The sequence below is a fragment of the Xiphophorus maculatus genome, chromosome 12 (assembly GCF_002775205.1).
Source record: "Xiphophorus maculatus strain JP 163 A chromosome 12, X_maculatus-5.0-male, whole genome shotgun sequence".
In the NCBI taxonomy this organism is placed as follows: Eukaryota; Metazoa; Chordata; class Actinopteri; order Cyprinodontiformes; family Poeciliidae; genus Xiphophorus; species Xiphophorus maculatus.
In genome coordinates, this window is record NC_036454.1 from 6779354 (window position 1) to 6793039 (window position 13686).

The 13686-nt window shown below is 34.7% G+C and overlaps 1 protein-coding gene across 3 annotated transcripts in view; it reads left to right on the forward strand.

Annotated features, from left to right (window-relative positions):
• ksr2 (kinase suppressor of ras 2) overlaps positions 1–13686 on the forward strand; it is a 109091-nt gene that overhangs the window by 10827 nt on the left and 84578 nt on the right. For all 3 annotated transcript variants that reach the window (XM_005803835.2, XM_005803834.2, XM_005803836.2), the window contains exons 2-3: positions 5670–5810; positions 6105–6255. In XM_005803835.2, the coding sequence (XP_005803892.1) occupies positions 5670–5810; positions 6105–6255 (292 nt within the window). The remainder of the gene's footprint in view (positions 1–5669; positions 5811–6104; positions 6256–13686) is intronic.

Here is a 13686-nt window from a genome sequence, read left to right on the forward strand (position 1 = left end):
GGTTGTTCTGTTTCTCAAATACACTTGTAAGATGTAATCTACAACGTGAGTACTATTTTTGATAATCAGTGTTTATCTTCTCAGTTAGTTTTTACTATCAAAAACATTGAAACTGTTTTTGGACACTTTCTTTTCTAAGCTGCCATTGTTTTCATAGCTGACACCTTTTGCATCTTTCTCACTATCATCATCACCTCTAGTTAATGTGAAACACATTATTATCCATGTCAAAACATGCAAAAGATGCTGCAGGCATGAGAATATTTGCAGTAAGAAATAGGTTTTTGTGATATTTGCTTGGATATCATCCTACTTATGAACTTGTTTAGCAAGGGTTTCCCAGATTGCAAATTCTGCCAAATGTAAAAGTCGTAGTCTCACCACTAAACGTGTGTAAATGGATGATTTATAAGATACTGCTGGCAGAAGAAATCTGTGTGTGCAACGGGAGAGACAGAAGGTAAAGATAATAAAGTGCAAAAACCATGTATAATTGTGGCATATTGTTGTATCCTTTAAGTCACTGCAGCTTATGTCTATACACATGCTGGGCAGTATGTTCCGTCAGTTCTGGTTTTCATGTTGCCTTATCAGTGCTTTATAATTGCAGCACAGTTTTGTAATGGTTCTTATAGAAACAATAACAATGCAGATTTAAAAGATGTCAGAAACCACCATTGTTCATGTCATAAGGACTGCCATTTAAAAGGTTAAGTGGCACTTAAAGCAGGTATAAAAGAAAGAAAAACTGTTTTTTGATCAAATAAAATGTGATTTCCAACTTTTGAATCAAACCCCATCCTTTTAGCTCTTTTTCTGACATATTCCTTCATTAAATTAATCTGTTTTCCACATAATTTTCTGTTCTTCAGATCATATTTAATCTAGGATTGAAGGGAAAAGCAGCTGAGTTAATTGTGCTCAGGTCTGCAAACTCTTTATGTTCTCATGTTTACCGTATGTGTTCTTGGACTCTACAAGTGTTGGCAACTGTGGTAAAGATGTCTTTTTTACAAAGCCATAAAGTAAATAGTTGCTATGGATACATTGTTACGCCAAGATACAACCCTGTGCAATAATTCTCTACTATATATGCATGGTGGTATCATAAACGTGGGTCTTTGTCCAAATTTGTTTGGTACAGTTCCTGTTGTTTACATTATTTTATTGCTTTGACTGTTGTTCTGGACAGGTTTTGGCAGGTAGAAATCTATTAAAAACCCACATCTGACCTAATTTAGTCACATTCTACACTCTGATTTCTCCTGTATTGAATGGAGACTAAAAATATAGATCTTCTTTGTCACATTATATTTATATACCACAGGGAAACATGGAAATCACAGATTGCTAAATAACAGTTTCCAGGCACCATAGTCAAGTTAAACTTCCAAGATCATTGGGCAAATTGTGTTTCAAATATAATTTTTGTCTAAATTTGCCAGTGCTGATATTGCTTGTATAAAATGTGGATAGTTTGTGTACTTTGAGGTGACCTTTAATTAAATTTTTCTTCATGTCATTCTTATACCTTCTAAAAAATAGAAAATCTGTTGTGTGTTGTGTTTGAACTGCAGACTCCCATTCAAAACATATATAATGTATAAAATTATTGTCAGTCAATTTAAATTAGATTTTTCAAAAATTTTTAGTGTGAGGTGATGTGAATGTAATAAAAGATACATTTTTTAAATTTCCTAAGCAAATGTACAAGCAGTGCCACTAACTGCAGACCACAATTAATCAGGTCAGATCAATTGTATTAATGTAATGCACACAAAACAAACAATTTATGGGTAAATTATATTGATGGCATTTAAATTATTTGTTTTTCTGAGTGCAGACTTTAATGAGTGATGAACAAGAAGACATTAGACTAAAATAAAAAACAAAAAATTTACTGCTCAGATATCTGAACACATATTTAGAAAATCAGTTCGATACATTTTAAGATGATTTTTCCAAGGAATTTTCTTACACGGTAAGAATGAGAGCTACAGTAAGAGTTTCTGGTAAATTTGTGTCTCTCTGTAGGAGTGGACTGAGCAGCTGCCTTATCAGGCAGAGCGTTAGCAGCCGTGGGCAGCTTTTACTGGAGGGTTTTCTGCATTCAGAGGTGACTTGCTGGTCCCTCCTCCACTGGTTTCTACTTTGGTATGCACTGATGTAGGCCAGCAATGTCTATTTTCTAGCAGTCATTTTGTAGGTGTACTTTTGGAACTGGGCCATCCACATGCATCATCTAAATCTCAAGCATCACGTCACCCTCTCTGGGCCCTCACCATTGTCTTCAATCAGACCAAAAACTCCTTAGTAACAAAGACATTAATATGTCCTGGTTCAGCAGTGGTGAGGAGCTTATTCTGCGTCACTCAGTCAGGACAAGTAGTTTCCTGATAGCTGGCTGTAATGAAGCATTTCAGAGGGGATGTAAGTGACATACATAGTTTAATATAACCTTCATTCTCTTAAACTGTACACATGTACCTTTGATTGAGCAGTTATGCATACCAATACGTTTTGATGACATAATTTCACATTCTTTTGTTTCTTTGGTGGCCTCTATGTGTTGAGAGTATTTATTGTGGGGTGCTCATATTATCACAAGCCCATTAAAATCCGTTTTTTAATTTTCTGCTGTTAAATTATGATAACATTATTTTACTTTTGACTGAGGTAAGCTTTTTCAATGGAATTATTTGTTATATCATTACTGAGTTATGCTTAAAATCATGCAGCCATAATGTTTTTGGATGTAGGATTTCTTAAATAGACTATTTAAGATCTTTATCAGTATGTTCTTTTATAGCATAGCTGTGCCTTCACATGTTTAAGACATTTGTATTTTTAAACTCAAATTATTTACTAATTATTTTAGGAAAGAACAGAAAATATATAAAAACATTTTTTATCAGTTTGTTCTCTCAAACTGACCTGCTTAGACTTTACTTTATCTTTTAAAACATAATTGATTTGTTTTGCCCCATGTATGTAATCGTTTTTAGTTTTAATAGAAGAGATGGTACTAAAGGTCTTGTAAAAAGCAGTGAGAGCAGAAAAAAAAATTTCTATCCATACTTACTTGCAAAAATGTTTTCTTTAATAAAAGGAAAAACAGCTGCTATGGGAAGCCAGAAAAGCAGCTATGTATAATTTGAAAGTCAGCAACATTTGAGTTCAGAAAAGCTGCCATTTGAAAAATTATATTTTAAACTTATATTTTAAGTTTCAAATTTCAAAGTTAAACTTTCTCACCTGACCTCAAATTTCACCATGAAGGCTTTGGATTTGGACTGGTAACATTTACTGTTTTAAACTTTTCATATGTAATTTTTCCATTTTGCTTTTACTATAAAAATGTACTCCTTGGTTTCAGTACGTTTTGCTGTTTTTCATATTTGACTGTACATGTGTCTTCTTAGGAGAAAATATCAACAAATAACACAAAGGTTAACCATATCAGTAATTCTTATTACAAAAGTCACTGAAGAAAATTTCCAGGGAAAATAAAATATTCTAGAATAAAAGAATTCAACTACGGTATATTCAATGTTTTTTGTGGAAAGGTTCTGTTTTGATAGGTTGCAATTTTAATCTGTCACCACAAGGGGAAACTGTTACTCTGAAGCCTTTGCTTCCATTACATTGCAACTTAAAATTTGTTTCTATTTTCTAATGTTGTATTAAAAGGTACAGAATCAGTAAGAAATAAAAGACTCCTTATTATTTTCATGTATGACTGTGGATTTATATTATTTTCATTTTGTTTTATAATTCACAGTTTTGATATTCATTTGAATTGGCTTAATATCCAATAAACTCCATAGTCTGGACATAAAATGAGGTAAAATAGCTGAAGAAGATTAAATGTCTAATAAATAGATATAAGCTTGTAATGTATAAATGTGTATTAGACGTCTACATATTCACAATCTTTACTATATTTAAGTGACAAAATAGAGCCTAATTTTGTAGAAGAGAGAAAGGTACATGTCTTTTATATTTTTATTTTGAAAATGGAGATCTGTCTATTATAAGCCCATTTTAACTTAAGAAAAGGTTTTACATGTGTTGGACATGTCTAATGTTAAATGACATTAGAGTAAGGAGAAAGCTATTGTTGAAAGAAAGTCATAGTGTGATAGCTGCTTCATGTTGGATAGAGAGACAAAGTCAGCCTTGCTGGGAAGTTGCATACAGATAAATAGGGAGAATCTGTTAGAGGCAACAGATCCAATATCTGTGTCATTCCTTAGACACAGGAAGTAAAGGACGCGTGCAAACCGTGAATTTAACAAAATATTCTTTATCTGTAAAAAAAAAAATGCAAATACAAAAACGACGATAAATCAGTTTTATAATTCTTTTTTTCCAAAAAAAAAAAAAAAAAAATACACAGCCTACATGGTCAAGAACTGTATATAATCCGTCTGTGTCTCAGCACAGACGGCACTTCCTGTCGGGTCGTATCCGACAGGAAGCCTTTCAAAATAAAACTAAGTTTCACAATAAAAATTGCCTGAACAAATATCAATCTTCTTGACTAAATATAATATAAAAAACAAAAAAAAAATACAAATAACTTAAATATTTCCTATTTTTGGCTCTAAAAGAGGCTGTGAAAGACTATACTGTGGTCGCATCATCAGAATCCTGTATAAATTTTAACCAACTTTACATAATTATATTTAAAACGTCTGTGCATTGTGAGCAAAGTGGAACTGAAGTTAAATTCCTTGTTTGTGTGCACAAACATGGTCAATAAAGTTGATTCTGATGACAATGTGGATAAGTCTACACATCATTTAGTTGAAAGTTGGAATATTTATCAGTTTACTGTTAAAACTGAGAAATAAAAATACTTTAAAGTAATTATTCCATTCTATTTTCAGGAACAGCATATTTTCTTCAGCACTATAAAATTGGGCCTCACAGTGTTTTTAATGGTATATTTGTCAGGATGCCGGGTTCCTTTCTGTGTTCCTTGTTCCTTTTCTCTGATTAGATCTTTTCTTAGTGTTTCTGGTTTGTTATGTTTATTTCTTATGTCTAGTTATTCCTTCTTTCTCTAGTTTAATTGTTTCTTGGGTCTAGTTATTCTTTAGTATTAGCTTCATTTCGTAGAACCTTGTATTCTCTACCCCCTTTCCCTTCACACCTGTAATCAGTTAGCCAGTCAGTTAATCTTTTTGCTTGATCACACTGATGACTTCATATCACTCCTGTTCTGGCTGTTTTTGTTTACTGTCAATCTGTGTGCTACACAATTGAGTTTTGAATTCTTTGAGTTGTTTTGATGTGTTAATAACCTTCCTCCACCCTGTCTGCTTCATCTGTTCTCTCCTTCACGGTCTCTAAGGTCAGCTGACCAGCTGCTCTCGGCTGTTCCTAGAGACGAAGCTGAAGCTTTTCAGTTTCGGCCCTTAAGTTATGAAACGGGTTCTCTCTACAGGCTCTTTCAATGCTTTCTATTAAATATTCTCCTAAATCTAGCATGAATTGTTTGTTCTTTTGTGTGAGTTGTGCTGTCAACCAGTGTTTTATGTCTGTTTTCACTTATTTAGAATTTTTTTAATTCTCATAATTAAAAACAATTTAGTGAACAATTTGTTCTATTTAAATGTTGCATGGATTTGGATCACTTTCCTAACCGTGTTTGTCCTTAACAGGGGAAGTTGGTGAAGTATTTCAGCCGCCAGCTGTCCTGCAAGTGCAAAGTGGCCTTAGAAGAGCGCAGTGCAGAGCTGGAAGACTTCCCTCGCCTCGACCACTGGTTCCGCATTGTCAACTTAAGGAAGGAGGTCGCAGAGGTGATGTGTAGTTCTTTGTTGTTTCATTTCTCCCCACTGGAAATGTTGTTATAATAGAGAAACCAATAATACAGAACCATGATAAAAAAAGAACCATGAGTTTTGCGTTTCCTCGCAGCCTCAACCAACTTTTCAGGTTTGGGTCACAGAAGGAACATAGAACACGTCTTTATGATCCATTTCTGGCACTTGACAAATCTTGTTGTTGGTGTGTAAAGGTGCTGTTTTTGTCATTTCTGTACATTGTGGTAAACACCAATGGTACTGTGTATCTGTTGTGTGCATGCTTTTCAGGAGATGAATGCAGGTGAGGTTAATTTAGAAGGCCTTCTGGAGATGAGTGAGGAGCAGGTGTGTGAGCTGTTGCAGAAGTTTGGTGCCAACGAAGAAGAATGTGCCCGACTTAACGCTTCCCTCTCCTGCCTCAGAAAGGCTCACCAACTTGGTAAGAGTCCACTCTGCTGACACAGAGATGTAAATCTCTTATAATATAATGTTCTCTTTACAACAGCTACATGGATTTTTAATCTCCTTTTTTTCCTTAATCTCAAATATTCTTTGAGCTAAAAAGCAGAGTAGATTGAAATACATTTTTCCCCCAGCTTTTGTAAAGAAGCATCACACTTTTACTATTCTTGTACTATATTGTGATACCCTGTTACATAGGTATCATCAAAAACTTGTAAAAGTTCTGACTGGCAAATTTAAGCAGCCATGTAACCCTAAGTAAAAATAAAAATAAAAATTGTGCTGATTTAATATGTTACAAATCCATTTTGTTTTAAACAAAATAAAAAAATGGAAGTCTGGGTTACTAGGAAATATATCTAATAACAATGAAAAATGTTTACAGTGATCCAGATTCAAATGTTTAGATGGGGAAAGAAGTACTGTCATTTCACGTCTTGATGGCAGCCAGGTTGTAAGTGAAGCAGCAAGATGTAAAAAACAAATAAAAAGAAAAAGAAAACAGGCAGAGCAAAACCAAAAGACTAGCATAATTACACAATGCTCAAACAGCCTGTTCAACTGATCAAAAGTTTAAGATCATGGACCAAAAGCTGCAATTTTAAACTTTTTAGTCCTACTATCTATTTTTTTTAAATTGGCTCTAGTGGCATTTATTTGATAGTGAATTGACAAGAAAGTGGGTAATCAGAGAAGGGGGAAGACGTGCGGCAAAGGCCAGGAACCGAACTTGCAACAGCCGCTTTGAGAAAGAAGATCTCCATATGTGGGTTGTGCTTAACCCCTATTCTCTAATGTTTCTAATGTGGAACCAGATTTACTACGATGTATTGACTTTTTAGTAAACTTTATTGGCTAAGTAACAGCAGCTTTGAGTTTAAATGAAGATTAAAATAACTTCTCCACAAAATTTTCTTTCTTGCTCATGATTATTTATTTAGCTATTTGAAGATCTTTTTAAAAATCTGATTATTGTCCAGCAAATTCCTTATTCTCAAGGTTTTGATCAGGAGAATATGTATGTAAACAGAGCTTCAGAGAAGAATTTTCAAATATTTCAGTTAAGAGACTGAGATTTTTCCGCAAGTTTCATAAATGCATTATCTTTGCTCCCCACCAGATGGCTTTAAAAGACCGTATATTGCTTGTCAAGCAACCAAGACTTGCAATAACAAACATTAACAAGAAGGGGGCAGTAGAGCATCACTGAAACTGAACTGTGTTGGTGGGTTGAATAACTTCTTTTCTCTCTGATCCATCCGTCCTTTCACATAGAATTCAAATTAAGATGCAAGTTTTTGTCCTTCAGCTTTCCATTAATCACTCTGTTACAGAGTATTTCATTAAATCAGTTTTAACATAACTGTAGATACCACAGACATAATACTGCCTGTGGTTGTTGGTTCTCAGTTGGAAAATATTTAAACCGTCATTTAAGGAGCTTGTTCTCTGCGTCATCCAACTTTCTGACACTTTTAGTTCAGCGAAACAGAAGCGGATGCATTTTCTAAGAAATCTGCTGATAATATCTAAGAAAAATTTTAAAGAGATGGGAAATTGTGTTGCCCTATTTACAACATTTCAAAAATCAGAAATAAATATAATCCCCGTTACTGGGTCAAACTTTATATTTGAGCAATTTCTTAAAAAACGGGCAGGGTGCTGCTTGTGATCAGAGTGCAAGAGATATTTGAAAAACAAAAACCTGACTTTCCTTTTTCATCTGTCAAAAGCAAAATTGTAAATCAGAGAGGAAGTAACACAAACAGGGAGGCAGTAATAATGAATTTTCCCCACACAGAATATCAGCTACATGCCACTGAATATTTTACACCAATACAGCATCTACTTTAGTCATAGTTGTAGGGAGGCCATTCAGTTATAATAACAGATAAACGTAATTCCCACCTCAATAGCCTGTTGATCTCAAAACGTCAAGAGTGAAATGGGTTCAGACTCAGTCTAAAAATTGTTCAAATGTTTGGAAGAAACGGCATAAGCATAAGTTCTCCCAAAATAAATGTAGTTCTCCTGCCAACAGAAGAAATTTAACTGAAACAGCCACAATGTGCTGTGATTTTGGGAAAATATTAGAATTTTAATTTCAGTTTGTTGGATTTTATTTTATTTTGACAACTATCAACCTCAATAGATTGAGCATTAAAAATAAAGCCTAGAGCTCTTCTTAAAGATGAGTTGCAGTAAAGCCCACGCATAATTTGAGTGTTTTTCTCCCTGAAGAAGCTTTATCATGTAGCAGAGATGCTAATGTATTGGCTAGTATGTTGTAAGTCCTGACTCTTTGTGACTGAAACACTTTGATGTCAGTGGGATGGCTCTGGTCTTCCCTGCTGACTTTGAGTTGTCTGTTCTGATCTCATCTCATGCTGGAATTTTTGATTTAAGTTCTTTATTATTCACTGTAAACCAAAAAGTTTTAAGAGGGATTTTCAGAAAAGAAAACAGAAGAAAATGCATTTGATTAAAATGCAGCCAAAAGTGTAATTCTGTCTAATTTAACTGGAGCACAAAAAACTTTAATTGTATCATATAGCACATCTTAACCTATTGACTCCTGATGTCATTGAAGAAAAATCTATGAAGTCCTTCACAACTTTTGGCAGAACTGGTAAGTAATAAAAGTCTAAAAATAAAAACAACATAAAATTGAGTGAATCTTCATCAGTGCAGATTGAGCATCTGCATAGATCAACATGAGGTTAAGCAATATTACTGGGTGATTGGTTCAATGTTGGTTTAGAGGTTGCACATAAGTGTGCTATATAGTTGACACCAGATATTTAGCTAACAGGATAAAAAAACACAAAATTTTTTTTATTCATCGTTATTAAATTAACTTTTACTTTTTAGGTCAGTTATCCACCATAATATTGAGAAAGGAGATTGATTCTGTGCCCCAAGTTGAGCATATTTTGGTGTGAAATGTTCATGTCAACCAGAGTAAAAGCAAAATACCTTGCAGGGCAGAGTGTCCTTATCCACAAACAAATCATGTATGAATAAGTCAAAATGAATAATATTTACCAACACTAGCTGAAAGGCCACCTAAGAAGGAAGATGAGCAGATCTAACAGGAGCTAGACAAAGTTTGAGCAAACTCTTGTGAGAAGTTGAAGAAAGATTACCCCCAATGCAATTTGATGCAAGCTGAAAAGAATTATCTCATCATTCTGGGATTCAAAAAACACTAATGTTTTTTGTTTTATCTTAATCTACCTGAAACAGGAGATTTTGAGTCTAATTTAGTCAGAGAGTGAGAGAAAACTTAGTCAACGAGTTTTAAAAAAAAAATATATATTTTTTTTTAAACTTCATTGACTCGTTAAAAAAAACAAAAAAACATTGTATGTAAATATCCGGTTATAAATTACTGTACATGTCATATTTTTGTGAAAGCGTAACAAATAATTTTGACAACCAGGTGAACAAATTACTTACACTAAACAACCAAATATGGAGAAAGGCAATGCTGCAATGTGCAGCGCATCTTTCTATAACAATGAAATGTAAGGCAGGTATATAAGACTGTGAAGGAGTCTTAGGGGTGTATTGATAAGTTTCTCAATTTTTATTTGGTGTGTTTTCAACATTGAATGTAGACAATTTGGAGACTGGATTCTTTGAATTACCATGTGGTTTGTTATGTTACTTGAATAAAAACTCATTTTAATCTGTTGGTTTTGGTGCATTGTTACCAGGGCTGCCACTAAGTTTGGAGGTTGCTGTAATTTCTTTAGTTTGCCAGCAGCAGTTCAGATAACTTATTTTATAATTTATTACTGTTCTCTTTAAAGTAATTTCTTCAAAGCAAATTTAAACTTCTCATGCATTGTCATTGGTAATGTTATAGTATATTTTGCAAATACAAATCTTAAAGAATTATTCCTCCGTATAGTTTAACTTTGACAATAAAGTCCACATTAGATTATTTCTCATTTGACAATCAAAGTTTACTTTGGAAGAGTGAGCTGTCATTTTATTCCTGTATTTGTCTTTTTCCTGTAGTTTACTTTTATTACCTTTTCTGCCTTTCCTTGTCATTTGTGTCTTCACTCTTCCTTTTCTTTCTTTCTGCTCTCCAACGACATGGTCTGACCAAACAGAGCCACTAATGGGCTCTCTAACAGGGTGGGCTTTACTTGAAATGTGCGAATGCACAACAGCAGAGAGGCGGGAGCCACTTTTCAGCTGAGAGAAATAGGGGGCTCTCTGCGGTGGTCCTCGTATTCTCATCCAAATGGAGATGCGTCTTAGCTCCCAAACACAGTTGCATTTGCACATCGGCGTGTTCACACGTGTGGATGGAACAGAGATTTGCAAGTTTCCATCTTTCAGTGAGAATAAAAATTAAATGAAAGAATCCCATCCACGCAAAAGGAGTGGAGGATGCATTTTTTTTTAAAAGGCAATGTTTAAAACAGAAATACACATATTCAAGCATTTTGAATGAAAAGCGAGCAGGATTTACAAATAACTGCTGACGCTTTTGCTTTTTAATACATATTTTCCTTAAGGTTATGATTCATTTGAATCATAAAAATTGGCAGACCAGAACATTGTCGACTGCTATATGTATTTTATCCATCTGCTAAAAAAGCAAAATAAGTGACTATGTTGCTTTTTAGTGAAATAATAGAGGATGGAAACTGATGCAAAAAAAAAAAAGAACTACAAGCTCTTCTGAGTTACAATAAGGATGAGTCATACAATTTGGAGGCAGCCAGGCCAATTCTTTGTGCTGCATTATGTACACATTGTCAAGTCTACCCCTGGAGACAAATCTACACACAAAAATACTCTCAGACAAACATACATGAGTAGTTTCTAGAATATTTGTGCCTTCTGTTGATCAAGGTTAGCGTTGATCTTTTCTTAGAACAGCAGCTCTCTTCTGTGTTTGCTCTGTAATCTTGGATCATTGAAAGTAATACGTTGTATGCATACACACACCTAGTTTGCTACAAATGCCATCACCAAGAAAAGAAAAAAGAGAGACATAAATACATACAGAGGAACAGAGTACAAGACGAAACGAAGATGTAAGGAGGTAGAATCAACGCAAGAAATAAGTGCTGACAATAGCAAGTAAGGAAGACTCACATGGTCTTGTTGAGAAGAAAAAGCCCAGATAGAGTAGAGAAGGCAAATGACTGAAAGAAGCAATTGACCGAACCACTAACAACTGTCTTCCTGAGCACCCAGGTGGTCTCTATTGACTGTTAGCTAATTAGCAGGCCCCAACTTTGAGTCCCAGTGATTACACTGCGAGAACATTCAACAAACCAATCCACTCAAAAGAGTGGAGATTAAAAAGGGACACTGAATTTATTGAACACAGCCCTTGCCCTTTTCACTAAATCCTGTTTACAATGGCAGCCAGAAGGACCAGTCACTGTGGCATTTCACTGCCATTTAGCCAAAAGAAGCAACATATCTGGAGGTAATTAGTCCAATTATGAGGCTGTTATCAGCTTTTACCAATGCCTCGGCTGCAAGTTAAATTAGTACCGATTATGATGATGGGATGTGCTTTATGCATTAATGATGGCAGAGCAAAAAAGGAAAAAAAATCTAAATGGTTCAGGTGCATCCTTTGGAGCTAAATGTGATGTGGACATGTTGGTTTAGGTAAGATAAAAAAAAAATTGGGAATTTCTTTTTATGAAATTTTAAGCAAAGAAATTATGGGGTTGCCCAAAAAGGAGGGAATAAAGTATTTAGTTAAAGCATCAAATTGTCAATTTAAAATCTACTTTCTGTGAGTTGGAATTTTTAATCTGTAACTCAGCAATTAATTTGGGTTAATTAATGGATTGGGTTAGTGTGTAATTAATTAGAATGTGTGTTAGTGGACGTCTAGTTACAACATAAGCAAAACGTATCAAACAGACTGCATAGTGTGGGTTGAGTAGGTCAGGGATAACAGCATTCTGCTGATCAGGCAGTGAAAACAATAAAAATAAAAACTAGGTATCAGAATACCAATTAGGTCTATAATCAAAAACTGAAAAAAAGCTTCCCAATTAATCTACCAAAACACAAGATACAACAACAGCAAAATCAAAAGAGGCATAAATCAGTGGTTGAAACTCCAGTCTCTGAGAGTTACTGCCTTTCAAGTTTTAGGTTTATCCCTTCAACAAATCTGAATGCAATGACTGGTTCGGAGTGACATCTCCTGAGGTTTATGACTAGTGAGGCACTGATTCTGATTTTCTTTCAATGCATAGAAGAAGAGCATCTGTTGCCAATGCATCATTCAGTCAGTGCAACACAATGCCACCAGTGTTGAGGCACTGGTGGCAGTAATATATAGTGATGACAGGTGCACTCCTTTATCAACAATAATGTCTGCCCAACTTGCATCTGTGCATGCTCAGTGTGCTTGCAGGTGTAAATAATTAATCTTGTTATGACAGGGATGGACAGTTAGCAGAGAAAGCAGTGGTGTATTTCTTTCCTACAGATTTTACTCTAAGCTTTTTAAACTGTTGAGTCTGCATCTTCATTCAACCAACATCACAGCATCACTAAGTGCACTAGCATTGAGAACCTAAACAAATAGAAATCCCTAAAACATTGTACTGTAGCAAAAAAACAAACTTTTCCTTGTGCAACAGAGATCATTGCAAATTATCATTATGAACATATTGTTATTAAAACTACTAAACTGAAAATGCACCAACATATCTAACGATGACACATATTATTATACAAATGGCCTTCATGACTGGATATTGCTTGTGTATCACACCGTCATCCTGTTTTTATAGAAGCTGAACCTTTTAAATGGTGGAGCATATTTTCTTATCATTTTGTGGAGTCCATTGGAAACACTCACGATGTTTCAAAAAAACATTAGAGAATAGCAGGGTAGACTATAGTCCTGGTATTATTAATATCAGCTCTCTGAAGTTCTAATAAATTCTGAAGTATAGATATGTTCTTTTAAGATCAAAGCTTTGCAAAGATGAAACTTCTGAAATGTAGTTTTGAAAATGACTAACAAGTTAGATTGCAGTTCTCAAAGGGGTTGTGCTTGGTATGCCTTCTTCCTTTCATTTATCATCAAACTGTTTTTAGTTAGCCACAGTCCTTTGCTCAGGTGAAACTATGTGACAGAATAAATTCACAAGCCCTGACAGTATTTTCCTGAGGCAGTTGCTAAGATACTAATGTTCTCCATGAATTGACTCATTATGTGAGGCAACAGTTTCACGAGGTAGAGTCAAGCTCTCTGCTTCCCTTGCAGAGAAATTTCGCCTGGGTATCATCTAACGAGAACTGTCAGAAGTACCAGTAAAGAGAGGCAGCAGCATGCAAGACTATAATTACCAAAGGGAAGCTCATAACTCAAATCAAAGGTGATCGGTCAACATTCCCAGAA